At 35.1% G+C, this 16,754-nt stretch overlaps 1 protein-coding gene across 2 annotated transcripts; it reads left to right on the top strand.

Moving 5' to 3' along the window:
* Positions 1 to 986: 986 nt before the first annotated feature.
* LOC108982673 (N6-adenosine-methyltransferase non-catalytic subunit MTB) lies at positions 987 to 8,783 on the top strand. 2 transcript variants are annotated; one of them, XM_035684151.1, is made up of 7 exons: positions 987 to 1,140; positions 1,627 to 4,485; positions 4,798 to 4,881; positions 5,008 to 5,112; positions 5,255 to 5,363; positions 5,989 to 6,140; positions 8,180 to 8,783. In XM_035684151.1, the coding sequence occupies exons 2-7, from the start codon at positions 1,792 to 1,794 to the stop codon at positions 8,618 to 8,620; spliced, it is 3,585 nt and encodes a 1,194-aa protein (XP_035540044.1). In that variant the 5' UTR covers positions 987 to 1,140; positions 1,627 to 1,791; the 3' UTR covers positions 8,621 to 8,783. The 2 variants fall into 2 exon arrangements, with proteins under 2 accessions (XP_035540044.1, XP_018809652.2); XM_018954107.2 differs by having other exon boundaries at positions 1,760 to 4,485.
* Positions 8,784 to 16,754: the final 7,971 nt, after the last annotated feature.

Here is a 16,754-nt window from a genome sequence, read left to right on the forward strand (position 1 = left end):
TAAATATGGAGCCAATTGATGATTCAGAGTCAGCGTCGTCAGTGCTATTTGACAAAGAGGCTGAAAAAATCTTACATAAAACTGCAAAAGAACTTACAGAAAAACAAGACCAAGTAAAAAAATAGTATATATAATATTTTTAAACTAAATATTGGTATAAAAGTATAATGAGTACATTAAATATTAGACATATCATTATTATAACATATATATTTGTATTTGTGTAGGACCAGAATGATGATGGTTTCTCAAATGATTTACAGCAAATTGTTAGCAAAGAGTATATCTTTCTACTATGACTTGATGAGTACAACTTAAAATATGGACGAGAAAACTACACGATTCAACAAATATTTTATCTCGAATTTATAGAATCAAAGTCAATTAAAAAAAATAACAATAAATTACATGATTTGGTATTTAATCATATTTTCTATCAGATTCTATATTTATAATGGTTTTAGTTCTCATTGTTCAATCAATTCGTTTGGATGTTAAGGTGAGACGACATGATCCTTTGAGGCCCGGCTGATTAAACCGATGGTATCTAAAGTTTAAAAGAATATTATCATTAATAATTTCAGACATTAATAAAAAAATAAATAAATGATATTTAAATTAACTTCTACGTACTTTCTTTTAAAAAAATGAGATAAATTAAAATTTACATATAAAAATTATTTTTTTAATAACAATCCTATTAGTTTCTTTTTTTTAAAAAAAAAAAGAGAAGAAAATACGATACTGCAAACAGATTGTATATAACATTTCTTTAAAAAAAAAAAGGAAAAAAAAAACCCTTGATCAAGTAGGTGGAATAAAAAAAAATAATTCTTATGGCATCAGCCATAGCCGCAGCACATCTATGCTGTGGTTTTTTTTTTTTTTTCTTTTTTTTCACCTAATATACTGTGTGCAGCGTGAGTTATGTACAGTAAAATGCTATTTATATATTCTAAAAAAAAAAATACTTCTAAAGGAAAAACGAAAGAGCAAAGCCTAAAAGCTCTGCGTCGTCTCAATTGTAATTTGCTGGGTCCTTGGAAAGAGAAACTCCGTGTCAGAGACTGAAACCCTAATCGTAGGTTTCCACTTTCTACCGGCTTCCCATCTCTTCTTCCTTACATTACCGAATCGCAGGTACTCTCTGTCTCTCTACAAAAGTTTTTTATTATTATGCGGAGTTCAATGCTAGTATCTTCGGTTTCATGCGGGCTTTGTGTTTGTTTCCAAATTCTGATCCTTTTATGTTATGTTCGGTGATATTCAATTATTTTTATTAATGAGTTTAGAAGCCGGGGTTTCTAAGTTTTTGCTTCCGAGTATGCTGCGAGGTGTTGGGTGGCTAAGAAAGTTAAGAAAAAATGACAATATCGTCATTTTCAACAAATTTGCAAACTGTGTTTTGCCTGTATAGCTTAGCTGGATTATGAATATTACGTATTTTGGGCACTGGCGCATTCAATGGTATAGTTTGAGAGTCAAGATCGTGGTTTACTTCCTTGGAAACCAGACGGTGGATTTGATTTGTTGTTCTATTGGTTTCAGTGTTGGGTTTTCAAGCATTTTTAGGTTCATTGAATTGCTTTGCTTCTTAATTTCGGTCTGATTTTGATATTATTTCAGTATTGTGCTCTATCATTGAGGTTGCCACCAAACATTGTGAGATTAGGCAGTCTTGTGCTTTGATGCTTTTGGATCTAGAGTCATTAGAATCATATTGCTTTCGATTTTTCATAGCGTTCTTTTGAACTAGCAGTGCCAAGAGAGTTAGGAAGCTTTTTGCTTGATATGGATTCACCTGAACGTGGGCGAAGTTATGTGAAACGGGATACAGGGGATGGCTCAGATGTGAAGAGTGATAGGGCCAGAGATGATGAAGAGTGGGAGAACATTGATAAGAGAAAGCATAGGTCAAGTAGATCAAGAAAACCGGGGAATGGGGAAGACACTAATGTGTTAGATGGAAATGGAAGAAGAAAAAGTTCTAGGGATAATAATGAGGGCCGGAAACGATCGGGTGGATCCAGCAGAGCAGGTAGTGACGAGGATGATTATGACTCAAAAAAAGAGGCGCGTTCTAAACAGGTGAAGAAAAGACAAGAAGAGAATACATTGGAAAAATTGAGTAATTGGTACCAAGATGGTGAATTAGAGAACAGGAAAGATGGTGGAGATAGGTTGGGGAGCAGAGGGCATGGTCGGGCTGATGAAAGTGAAAGAAGGAAAATGGCTTCTAAGTTTTCGGATCATGAGAATTCTCAGAGCAGAAGTAAAAGCAAAGAAGAAAGGTCCCAAGATGGAGAGCTTGAAAAAGTGGTTGATCGAGATTCTAGGTATTCGGAGAGGAGGGAAAGTGGCCGAGAGAAGGGTCATGGGTCTTCCGAGGAGGTGAGAAACTCAAGGAGAAAATGGGACGAGTCTGATACAGTCAAGAAAGCTGAAGATACTCATTCTGAAAGAGCTGATCTGACAAGTGGTAAGGCTTCTGATCCTAAGTATGAGAGTACTAGAGACAGAGGTATGTCTACTAGAAATGACCCCAGTGAGAGTAAAAGTCGTGGTGCAGATTCAAACAGTGAGAAGGGTATCAAATCTGACAACAGAGAAGGGAAAAGAGTTGATGCTGAGAGGAGAAAAAACAAAGTTAGGGCAGAGGCACTGGAAGAAGATAATAGGGGCAGTCCTATTACTCGTGAAGACGGATCAGGCAGGGAGACAACAGACAAGCATAGACAACAGAGAACTCCCATTCAGGATGTTCCCGATAGCCGGGAGAGAACAATAAATGCAGATGAAGACAGAAATATGCGGATGAGGGATAAAAGTGTGAGAGAAACAGGGCACTCAAGCAGGTCAAGGACACCTGATATGAAAGGGAGGCGTCATCAAGAAACAGATCATTCTGAGATGAATCATGAAAGAAGTTTCAACCTCAAGCGGAAGGAACTGGAAAAGGATGCTTACTGTGATGATAGATCAAAAGGCAGAGATGATAGCTGGAGTGACAGAAATAGGGACCATGAAGGTTCCAAAGAGAATTGGAAAAGAAGGCAACCCAGTGGTAGTGATAAGGAGTCAAAAAATGGGGATATTGTGTATGATCATGGCAGAGAGTGGGAGTTGCCAAGGCATGGTCGTGAGAGAACTGACAATGAAAGGCCTCATGGTCGATCTGGTAATAGGAAAGATGGAAGCAGGGGTGAAGCTGTAAAAACCTCATCAAACTTTGGAATTTCAAATGAGAATTATGACGTAATAGAGATTCAAACCAAGCCTCTTGATTATGGAAGAGTAGAGTCTGGGTCCAACTTTGCGAGGAGAACTGAAGTTGTTCAGCAGTCTGACTTGAAATCAACACCAAATGATGAAGAATGGGCATATATGCTGGATGAAAGGGCAAGAAGAAGTGATTTATATGGCTCTGGCCCACCTGGTGAAGATTCAAAGGAAAGATATGCAGATGATGGTACCTCCATTCGTGATCAAAATTCATGGAGGGATGACTATGATTTCCCAGGAGGAAAGGGAAGAGGCCAGAAAGGTGCTATTTCTGGTCGCAGTGCTGGTGGCCAAAGTTCTAGTGGTTCAATGCCTCCATATGGAAACCAGGATCCAGGATCCTTCAACAGAGCTGCCTCACAAGGAGTCAAGTCGAGTAGAGTTGGAAGAGGAGGACGGGGTCGGCCAACTGGGAGAGAAAACCAACAGGTGGCAATCCCGTTGCCACTAATGGGATCGCCTTTTGGACCTCTCGGAATACCTCCACCTGGACCAATGCAGCCACTTACCCCAGGTATGCAAGCTGCTCCAGGTCCACCAATATCACCAGGCGTCTTCATTCCACCATTTACTCCACCCATCTGGCCTGGGGCTCGAGGTGTTGATATGAATATGCTAGCTGTTGCACCTGGTCTCTCTCCCATTCCTCCTGGACCATCTGGTCCAAGGTTTCCTCCTAATATGGGAAACTCATCCCCTGCCATGTATTTTAATCAACCTGTTCCTGGAAGGGGAGTTCCTCCAAGCATGTCGGGCCCTGGTTTTAATGCTGCCGGACCAATGGGAAGAGGAAATCCACCTGATAAAACTCCTGGGGGTTGGGTTCCTCCAAAAAGTAGTGGGCCTCCTGGTAAAGCTCCTTCTAGAGGAGAGCAGAATGACTACTCTCAAAATTTTGTTGACACTGGTATGCGACCCCAGAATTTCATCAGAGAGCTAGAGCTTACAAATGTTGTTGAAGATTACCCCAAGCTTAGGGAGCTTATCCAGAAAAAGGATGAGATTGTGGCTAAGTCTGCGTCTCCTCCCATGTATTATAGGTGCGACCTAAAAGAGTTTGAGCTGTCCCCAGAGTTCTTTGGAACTAAGTTTGACGTTATTCTCGTGGACCCCCCATGGGAGGAATATGTTCATCGTGCTCCTGGTGTTGCTGACCATATGGAGTACTGGACATTCGAAGAAATAATGAATCTTAAGATTGAGGTGATCTTCTTGCACATTACGTTTTTTTTTTTTTTGAATTTTGTATTTAAGCTATTTATTTGAGCTTCTTCTGCATGTGCTTTTATAAAAGAACTTGCTAATAAGTATTTATAATCACTTCCTGTTGCAGACTGGTATGATTTCATAACATCTTCGTTGTCATACCGACAAAACTAAATTGGAGGATTATTATGTGACTAGAATTAACCTCTTATACCATGAAATGACATTATAGACAGTTTGCTTTAATTGACTTAATTTCCTTCCACTTTTGGTTCAGGCATCTAAACTTTATGTCCTTTGTGTTTACAGGCAATAGCAGACACACCTTCTTTTATCTTCCTTTGGGTTGGGGATGGTGTGGGCCTTGAGCAGGGCCGTCAATGTTTAAAGAAGGTACATATCCAAGCCTTCAAAATTTATATATAGATATTCAGAGTAGCCTTACCTTTTTGGCTGTAATTTATATGATAGGAATGTTTTGTGTTCCTGATGTTTATCATTCTTTTTGTGGTGCTATAGTGGGGATTTCGTAGGTGTGAGGATATTTGTTGGGTGAAGACAAACAAAACTACTGCAACACCAGGGTTGCGTCATGATTCACATACTTTATTTCAGCACTCAAAGGTCAGTTTGATTTTTTATCCTTCCAAATTTTGAATGTCTACAGCCTATTTTTCTGCCTCACCTCCTTCCTATTTCATTCAATGCCTTGCTGATTTGTGGACAATTTTCCTAAATTTTTTGTTGTATTGTCATTATGATAAAGGAGCACTGCTTGATGGGCATAAAAGGAACTGTTCGTCGCAGCACTGATGGTCACATTATCCATGCCAACATTGATACTGATGTTATAATTGCTGAGGAACCTCCTTATGGTCAGTATCATCATTACTGTTCTTGTGATGTTCTCTTTTTCGATACTCTATTCCTTTTGGGCAACTTTATAGATTTGAATGGGCTGAGTTTCCATGATTATCTTGTTTCCATTTTTATTTTTTTTGACAAGCGATTGTACACAGCCTGTGTACTTGAGCCACGCATGATACCTGTACCTTCTCTTATATGCTTCTCTCTTTTTTATTTTACTTGGTTTTATGTTTTATAAAATCTTCGATTACTTATAGAAGAAATTAATATTTTTTTGTGAAATATTGTAGACATTATTGTTAATTGTGGCGTCTCATTTGCCCTCATGTTTTCGTTTTTAGGTATAATGTGGGTCTGTGCAAAGGCTTTTCCTCTTTTGTACAGTTTTCGAGAATTTTTTTTTCTCGTGAATGTCTTGAACTGAGACAGTTTTTGTGGGTTTAATCTTTTCTTAAGTTTAATAATTAATAATTTTGGCATGTGTTTGTTGACTGAAATTGCAACATAATTACTTGTATGGCAAAATTTTGTTTTACCCAGGGAATCTATATCAAGGCCTTCTACCTTTAGTTTACAGTTTTGAGCGATGGAGTGAGCTCTAATGATATAAGGTGTATGCCTATGGAATTGCAGGTTCAACTCTTAAGCCGGAAGACATGTATAGAATTATTGAGCATTTTGCACTTGGCCGCAGGAGACTCGAGCTCTTCGGTGAAGACCACAATATTCGGTCTGGTTGGCTGACAGTTGGAAAGGGACTATCCTCATCTAATTTTAATGCTGAGGTATATTTCTCAATGATAATTTCATTGAAAACAAAACCACTATAGTTCAATTTATTTTTGTTGAACTGAACATTTATGTAGGCTTTCATTTTTGGAGTGGAAATATAGATTTGGGAGATTAACATGATAGTTTTAGTACTTCTGCCATACTATGGGATGGGAGCGTTAGTGATTTTCACTTTGTTCAATTAGAAGAATTGATGTTTTTGTCTGTCGTTTTTTCAATTATTATTACAATGGAAATCATTTTCTTGAGATGGAAAGAGGGCTGGTGGAAGCATGATTAATGACCTCGGTCTTAAGAGTGTCTTTGTTGGGCTAGTTTGGAAAGTGAGATGATATGAGAATTCTGTGAATATTAGTGAAATGGTTTGGGTTAAGATGTTTTATTGAGTTTTGGGAAATGAGAGAGAAAAGGTTGAAAGTTAAAATATTGTTAGAATATAATTTTTTAATATAATTTTTGTTTTGAAATTTGAAAAAGTATTATTGTTTTTTATGTTTTGTTTGGAAGTTTGAGAAAGTTGTAATGATTAGGTAATGATTAGATGAAAAAGTTGAAAATTTGAAATTGAAAAGTGTTTGTGTTTGAGTGATGTTTGGGAAGGAAATGATGAGAAGTTTTGAGATGAGATGAGATCTTCTCACTTCATCTAGCATAAACAAGCCCTTAGAGTTCATGCTGAAAAAAATTATTTTGCAAGCCAGCTTTTTAACATAATAAGCACACTACTGATGCAGAAGCCTACCGCATCATCTAGCATTAAAATGTATTTTTTTGACTTTTCTTTTTTTTTTATATAGCTATAATAGGTCTTACAGTAATTGGTGTGTTAACACACCAGCTAATAAGTAGCAGAACTTGTTCCATATTTCTTTTAACATAAGAAAAATGATCACGTTTTGGAATGTAGTTTCCTCCAAGAACTATTGGACTTATTAATTTCTTAAAAGTATTTCAGGAAGCAAAGACCTTTTAAGGGAAAGTGACAACATCTATATTGTCTAAGGTTAGGTTTGGATAATAAGTTGAGATGAAAGTTGAAAATTGAATAAAATATTATTAGAATATTATTTTTTAATATTATTATTATTTTGAGATTTGAAAAAGTTGAATTGTTTATTGTATTTTATGTGGAAATTTGTAAAAGTTGTAATGATGAGATGAGATGAGATGGGTTGAGATTAACTCTCAATCCAAACCGAGCCTAAAGCTATTTCCCTTTGACCTATTCTGGAAAAAGTTGAAGATAAACTCAAGGAAATAGAAACAGAAACTTTGATGACATAAATGCTTTATTGACCAAAAATTTTTCACCCACCGCGCTGGGGTGGTTCTCCCCCAGAATATTATTTGGCCGAGCTGCTGTCTAGGTCAGTGGTCTTTGAATTAAACAGCATCTCCTTCCATTATAAAGGAGGGGTAGAGGGTGAAGTCGGGGGTTTTATCCCACATAGAATTTAACTTGGGTTTATGTATCAAAAATAAATACTAGATATTCACATGCACCAAGTTTTAGCTGCCACGCCTTAAATAGAATCATCTTACACCACAAAATTACTTGAGCATGCATCACAACTCAAATTTCAGGATCTTTTTTTTTTTTTTTTTTGATAAGTAAGATATAAACTTTATTGATGTGAATGAAATAGGCATATACCTAGTACACAGGAAGTATACAGTTGAACACCTAGATACATTCTAAGAGCGTTAAACTAAAGATAGGAATTCATGTATATCATCCCCATTTAATACAATAGCTGAAAACCAAAGCAATAAAGTGTGCAGAAAATAATTCTTCAGCTCCATCATTGTTCTTTCCTTGTCTTCGAAGCAGCGCATATTCCTTTCCTTAATAGTCGAATTATATTGTGCAAAAATAACCTGCCAAAATGTCTTTTGTTAGAGATCACTGAGTTAGTTTTTGATAAGTGAAACAAACGAAGTGTTAGACCTAATCATTTGTCCGTGCTTGTTTCTCTGAGTGCTATTGATATTTTTTTTTCCTAAACTCTATGCTGAGTTTGGTTGCATTCAGGCATATGTCAGGAACTTTGGTGACAAAGATGGGAAAGTTTGGCAAGGAGGTGGAGGACGAAATCCACCCCCAGAGGCACCTCATCTTGTCATGACAACCCCCGAAATAGAGTCTCTTCGGCCCAAGTCACCAATGAAGAACCAGCAGCAACTTCAACAGCAACAATCAACATCTATTTCTCTGACAACAGCCAATTCCTCCAATAGAAGGCCTGCTGGAAACTCACCTTCCACTCCAGGTGCTCTTGGTCTAAACCAAGAAGCTTCCAGTTCGAACCCCTCAACTCCAGTTCCGTGGACCTCACCAATGGAGGGCTTCAGAGGACGAGAAGGCAGCATTATGCCCCCAGATGATAAGGTTTTTGATATGTATGGGTATGGTGGGCAGGCAAACCAAGACTATCAGGATTTTGAGTCTCACAGACAAATGAATTTGTTGTGACATAATACTCGGCATATTAATGTGCACTGATGCAGCCTGTATTTTTGTTTTTCAGCCATTCAGTATTATGGAAAGAAAATTCCACATGTTCAGTGAGCGCATGCTAATTTGATTTAGTTATCGTAATATCTGCTGGTTTGAATGCATCGTGTGTGATTGTCTACGCTGTTGGCAACTTTTATTTGTTTTAAATCAGCGAGAAAGTCGGTGTAAGCAGGATCTATTTAATGGTGGTAATCTGTGACACGATATGTGAATTTAATTTAAACAACCCGAAATTAGCAAGTTTGGATTTGATATAAAAGAAATGATAGTTGTAGTTGTAAGTGCGTAAGCGTTGTGTAATCATTTTGAAAAAAATAAATAAATATATACTGGTCTTGCAAGAAAAAAAAAATTAATAGTGGATTTTATTTTTTTTCAAAGCGATTGCACGGCGTTTACGTATTCTACAACTGCATATAGCATTACTCTTAATATAAATGAGTTTGGATTCAAACGAGTTGACCAGTTAAGACATGATTAATAAACAGGTCAATAACGGGTTAATTGTTTAATCCAAAATCGATCCGTAATAATCTGTTTAAGTTTTATTTTAAAATTATAATTTTATTATTATGAGTTATAATATTTGTATTTCTCAATATACTTGTATTTTTATTGTTGGAAATGTAATTTTAGACCTATGCTCATACTTGTTATTGTAGGATTTATAATGTTGATTTTATTATACAGTAAGATTTAAAAAATATTGATATTTTTTGTCAATAGATAGTCTTTTTTTTTTTTTAGATATTATAACTACTAATAAATATAGATTTTAACTTTTATGTGAAATTATATTAATCAGGTCAAATTGGTTATGTATGTTAGTAAGGCTGAGCACCACCCAAGGCAGAGTTGGTATGGCCTACCACCGACTCCAACTCCGACTTTATTGGAGGTTGAATCCGACTTCAACTCCAAGATATGCATCCTTCGCTCTGACTTTGATTCCGACTTGTTGGAGCAAAATCAGATTTTGGGTTTTTTTTTTTTTTTTTACTTTTTTCTAATTTCATATTTGGCCCACTTTTTTTTTTTTTTTTTTAAAAAGAATTTTTGTGTAGACTTTCAAATTTCAATTTTTTCAAAAATTACAATCTAAAACTAAATAATCCAATAATTAGTAATTCATAATATATATATTGCATGCATTCTAGCTATCAAAAAATTACAATCTAAAAATAAATAATATCCATCATCCACACCCAAAATCATTCACATCCAAATCATCCATCATAATAATATTTCCTTCCAACTACTACTACAAAATAATACTCCCAAAATCATCCACATCCAAAATCATCACCCCTCTCATCCAATCCATCATCCATCATCATAATATTTCCTTCCAACTACTAAAATAACAAAAGAAAATCAACAACAACAAAACAATTTTTTTTTTGCCAACCAAATTAAATGTTCCCAACAACAACAAATTTTCCCAACAAATAAACTAAAATAAATTAAATGTTTCAACTTCCAAGTTGTACCTAAAAAAAAGATGACAAAATTACCAACTAAAAACCATAATAACTTTCAAAGTACTTATTATACCAAAGTATGTCATTATACTAAATTCTTACGGTTATTTTATTACTTTCTAACTTGTATTACTTCTTGTTATATTTATATATACACTTGTATTACATGTTATTCTAAATTTAAAGATTAGTTTCATTACATGTTAATATGCATTAGTGTTTATAAATTAGTATTAAATGTTATTAGTATACATTGGTTATTATATATTACTATTACATGTCATTATACTTTAGTCATTATATATTAGTATTACATATTATTAGAAATTTATACATTAGTGTTTATATATACACTTGTATTACATGTTATTCCAAATTTATAGATTAGTGTTATTACACATTAGTATTACATGTTAATATGTATTAGTGTTTATACATTAGTATTACATGTTATTATAAACTATAAACAAATAGTTTAGTATATTTATGATGTTTATATATACTAAAATATTATTAGTACTTATTATAATTTTTTGCTAATTGATGAGACAAGATTATACATTAATGATGTCTAAATATCACGTATATCAGAATAGACAAGTGGCAATAGAATTATATGAAGCTGACTTTTTAAGAAATAAAGTTAAAAGTGTAAAAAATCATTTTAAGGATCCTTGCTTTGTAAAAAAAAGAGTAAGAAATCACTGATACAGATTTTTATAAGGATAACTCATAGCAAAAGAGTATTGATTAATAACAATTATTATTTAAATCAACTTGTACTATATTATTTAATTGCATGTTATATATTAGTCACTAACTTATTTCTAACTTAATAATATGCTAAAATTTAGTATTATATGTTATTATACTAGTGTTTATTATACATTAGTATACATGTTAATATATTATTATACATTAGTTATTATACATTAATATTACTATTACAATTAGTCTTTATATATTAGTATTACAAGTTATAGTTATTAATCAATACTAACAATTAGGAAAAAAAATTATAATTAATACTAATAATAGTTTAGTAAATTAGTAAATTTATCCTATTTATATTATAGTTTAAGTATATTATTTTATAATAATTACCTCATACTATTATTGAATTTAACTAACTATATAAGTTATAGTTATGTAAAATATATATGATGAATGTATAGAAAAATATATATTTTGGGGGGGAAAAATTCTAACTCCAACTCTGACTTGTTGGAGTCGGAGCAGAGTCGATGGCGGAGTCGAATTTTCAAATTTTTATTCAATCCTATATGTTAGTTCAACTCATTTATATGAACAGGTTCAAATGAGTCATGTCGTGTTAGCCTATTTATAATTAATTATTAAACGGATCAAAATGGATAACATGACACGACCCGTAACTTAAATAGGTTGGATTAAGATTTGAAAGTTTGACATGTTTAGTTTAACAGATCAGGTTAGGATTAACCTATGTAATCAAATGCCCTTAACTTGACACGACATGAGCAAGACTTGCAAACATGAATTGTCACCCCTGTTGTTGAAAGAGTAATGCTAGAGAGAAACCACTATAGCAGTGCACACTTTGCATTCACTGCGTGGCTGCTTCTAGTTGATTGTTTCCAACACTCATTTGGGGAGATGTGTGGTCTAGATGATGCCACATCATGTGTGCAAAATGGATGCTCCCAATAGTGACTTCTATCTATATTTATTCTTTTATTAATGACCATCCTTTCATTATTTCTTTGATCTGTTAATTATTTGATGTCGTAATAAAAAATAATGATAGTTAATGATGTCGTATTAAAAAAATGATAGTTAATTATTCTACCAAGAAACAACGTCAGTGCCTACTGAATACAATACACCACTCATTGCGAAATTCAGTTTTTAAGAAAGTAAATAAAAATATTTATGTTAGTTAATGTTGCAGGTTTGTTTTTATTAAGTGAAAAATCGATATTGGGCTGACTTCGGGTTAGAAGGTACAGTTGTAAGAACCCAGTCAACGCAACAATTCTAAAGATTTTTTAACGAAATAATCCCACCCAGGACCATGGGCCTGTGCTGTTAGGCCCATTGAATAAGAATAGGTGCAAGTAACATATGCGATGGGTTTCATGATATTAGTAATGGGTGCGTAGATGTGCCTGTGATGATAGAGTCTCCCATGCGACTTGTGAACCTAGCATTTTTCAGTGGCTGCCAATGCCAACAAGCGCAAGCAGTATAAATGAGGGTCTTTAAAGCAATCTGAGTAGTTGAACCTTTTTTTTTTTTTGCCCTTTCGTTGATAAATATATATATATATTAATAAATTCTAAATCAACCCCCCCAGCTACATGATAAAACTGGAACATGTGGTGTGCTGGTTTTGCTTTTGCCTTGTAGGACCATAGCCACACTAAGCCACCCCATAACAGGCTGATCTTGTGAAATATCCAGCAGTTGCACCTCCATGCATGTGGAGCCTACAATTTTAAAAGTTGTCTTTATTTTTCATATATATATCAACTATATATATAAGTGTGAATAAGAGATAAACAGTATTTTCATCTAACAATTTCTTTTCTATTTTACTCCTGCTTCTATTCGCAAATTTCCATTTTGCCCCTGGTCTTCTCCTGCATCCCCTCCTCCCCTCTCCCCCGTCTGTTTCTTCGTCCCCTCCAATGTGCAACCGCACGCTGGCGTGGCCAACACCATCTCGCCCATTCTCTTCCCCTCCGGCTGGCGTCCCTCCCTTTCCAATCTCAACCCCTCTCGTGCCACCTTTAACCGCCACGAGGAAATCCAAGCCGCAGTCATTTTTCATTCCAGAGCCGCCTTTGCATCGCCATTGGCCACCATATCATCACCACACCACCATCGGCCCTCCAGCCACCTAAACCACCTAACCTCAGCTCCAATCCGCCATCATTAAAGCCCCTCTAGCTCATTTTTTTATTTGGGTATTTTGACCTCCAACCGCCGCCCACGCCACCACTAGCGGCCAATCACCACCACCGTTTGCTTCACCAAAAGCCCTTTCCTAGCCATCCCAAGTCTTAGTTTGTTCCTATTCAAAATTTGGCCTTTTGAGACTCAAGACCATAGTCCAAAATACACTGTTACGTTGTTGTGCCGCCACCTCTTGCATCTCTTTGATCCTTCAAAAATTATATTTCACCACTATGAGTAATTTTTCAAAGAACTTTGTAAGATTTGAATATATTTTTGCACTAACAAATTTTTTGCAGTCTTGTTGGTTGTGCCGAACTTTGAGTCCGAGGAGTATGAGGGTCGATTAGATGTGAGAATGTGTTGTTTATTTAATTGAATTATGCTTGCATGCATTTATGTTATGTTTGGCATCATGGCATCATGGCATCATGGCATTTATTCATCATTTTATGCATGCTCATGTGTCGTGAATGAAAATTGGGTTTTCATGTGAGATGTGATTTTTTGGTATGTTTGAAATCAATGGATTGAAAGGAATAGGAGAAATGACTGTAAAGATTATGGTAAGCAGGGACGGTGGTAGAGTCTCGCCTATAATTCTAGCCTACGGTGCATGCGATAAGGATGGTGGTAAGTAAGGATGGTAGTAATCCCACCTGCGATTCCCACCTACAGTGATTGATAAATGAACATATTAGTCTATTTTCTGAGAAAATGGTAGTTTGTGATTTAATGGATATGAGCACCATTTTCTGGGAGAATGGTTGGTTTATGCTTGGGCCGTTTTCTGGGAAAATGGCGAATGGTATTTAATGGCATTTTTTAGGTTAAATAAATTAATGAATATTATTAATATTATTAAAATAATAAAATCGTTTAAATAAATTAATTTTTTAAAACTATATTATTTTCAGAACTCCAAAATATAAAAAGGTTTACTTGAAAATTAGACTTTATTCAATAACACTACAAATACCTCATTTAAAATGATTTTGATAAAATATTTAGAAGATTTTAAAATATTTGACTCAATTTAAAAATCAACTGCTAGATTTAAAATAAAGATATTAGATTTAAAATGATTTTTTTTAAAGAAATGTTATTCATCGTCTTCATATCACACACCAATATGTGATTTTTTTTTTTTTTATGTGTAAACGCACATATTTAAACATTAATATATATGTTTAAATTGAATGGTAAAAATGAGAAATTACATGTTACTGTATAGTATAGGAGATGATGAGCTAAATTTTTTTTTCTATAATTCATTATTTCTACTTTTTAAAATAATTTATTTATTTAAAAAATAAAAAATTATGTAAAATTAAATTGGACACACGTGCAGGGCACGTTGTCCTTTCCTATTAAGTGTGTGTGTGTCTATATATATATATATATATATATATATATATATTTGTAATTTCTTCTTCTTCTTCTTCCTCTTCCTACACACGTATTATCGATGTTGTGTTTCGCGACCTAGGCAACTTCACGTAACTAAACTCAATCTTGTTCCTATTGAAATGGAGAATTTGGGGGAGGGGGGAGGTCGGAGGCTATGATAGCTCCGATGCTTAAGTTAATGATTAGGAAGGAGAGAAAAAGAGATATATTCAGTCAAGGAGAATGAGAGCTGAAGTACTCAAGAGTGTGAACCTCTCTCCTGGCTGTGAGAGGGTGATATTTATACTTGGCGGGGTTGGTCCATGAGGTATCGTGAGTGTGCAATTCTGTATGGGAGTCGGGTGTCCCTTCCACTTCCCCGTTGCGATACAAACTTGCCAAACTTGGTTGCAGCTGTCACTGACACCTCAGGAGGCACGTCATGGTGAGCCGAGCCCTTGGATGTATTAAATGCGGAGTGGCTCCCTGTCGTGGCATGCCCACCTCCGTCCCATTAATGCAGTATGGCCATTTTAGGTGAGCCCGCCATCAGTACCCGAGCGTAGGGGGCTTCATCTATGCTACCTTCAGTGCCTGGGTGTCAGTGTCCCTCCTAACACCTTAATTTGATCCTAACACTTGGATCATGGGTGGTCAGGAGCAGTTTGCACTCCTGATGGGTCCCCACACGAGGTGCATCTTCCCATTTTCCTGCTATGGGCCTTCTGGGCCAGCCTAGCCCACGCCCCCCAAGCAACCTAGGCCAATCCACTTCAGCCCAGTCCTGACCTTGGAGATTACTCCACTCACGAGAATATATATAGTACTAATTGTAATAACAAATTAAGTAATTTGTGAAAGATGAAAAGGTTGAAAGATAGTTTTAAGTATGGTAATATAAAAAGATGGGATATTATGGGAGATGAATCACTTTTGTACCAATAACAGTTTTGAGTAATCAGCGACATTATATATATAAGCTGTCATTTTCATGTATAAAAGATGCGACTCCAGCCAAGGGAAGGAAATGTTTGTTGACGGCATCCAAACATGTCCTAGAATTGTAAAAGTGAATCATCATAATAATCCTTAAAGCTATTATTTTAAGTTCAAAATCTAATGAAAGTAACACAAAAAAAAAGGTTAAAAAGCTAGCAAAGAAAAATGAGTGACACATTCATGAGAGGTTAAAAGGTAGGAGAAGCTCGTAACATAAAAAAAAAAGAAGTTGGTAGAGAGAGATAGAGAATGGTAGGAAATCATCATTATCAGAAAGGAAAAAAGGGATAAGGGGATAATGGGTGAGAGGAAAGGCATTGGGTGGCAAGCAAAATACGTTGATTTTAGAGGGAGAGGAAAAGGAGGAGGAAGGTCACCATCTCACGCAGTGCACGAGGGGCACTCACTTTTGCACAAAAACCCAGCAAAGTTAAAACAACGGGATCCTCACGCACACGTGCGCATCTTTCACCAAATGAAAAGAAAACTTCAAAAAACAAATCAATATTCATGCATTTGGACAGAAACACCTACGTACAACCATCTAACACTCATGCTAGCTAGCTGCTGATATTTGGTTTGGTAGAAATTGGTTTTTACAATAAAAAGAAAAGAAAATCAATATATATATATATATATATTTTAATGAAATCAACGTGTTGGGTTAGCAGTGCATGGAGTTGAATCGAGAGCCACAGCCACAGCCACAGCCACAGCCACCCGCAATTCACCAATTGAATTCCATTCATATTTGGTCACGAGAGTCGTGAGTTTTTGTATGAATGAATGCTCATAATAACTTAACGGACACATCATCATCAATTAATTAATTATGACTTGAGTTGAGTTGACAATAAGATCGTTCGCCACACGAGGATTCCCCCCTCTCCAACAACAACACAAATTCATTTATTAAGGGCTTTCAAGCTCACCGTTTCATGAGCGCACTTCTGTCAATCCATCCATCTGGTATTACTACGGACAAACATCAATATTACCTTTGAAGAAAAAAAATTATATATGTACAATTAATTTTTATAATCTTTTACAATTACATCTTAAATAAGAGGTATATTGATAAAATAAATTATAACATAAATATCTTCATTTTAATGTATCATTACTCTTATAACCCCTTGTGTGTGTGTGTGTGTATATATAAATATATATATATATATATAAAATAAGCAAACACGCATGAGAATGAGATGCATTAAAAATAATGAAAGTGAAACTAATTTGATGGACTTAATATGTGTATTAAAAAAAATATTAAAATTAAT

This window comes from Juglans regia, chromosome 13 (assembly GCF_001411555.2).
Source record: "Juglans regia cultivar Chandler chromosome 13, Walnut 2.0, whole genome shotgun sequence".
In the NCBI taxonomy this organism is placed as follows: domain Eukaryota; kingdom Viridiplantae; phylum Streptophyta; class Magnoliopsida; order Fagales; family Juglandaceae; genus Juglans; species Juglans regia.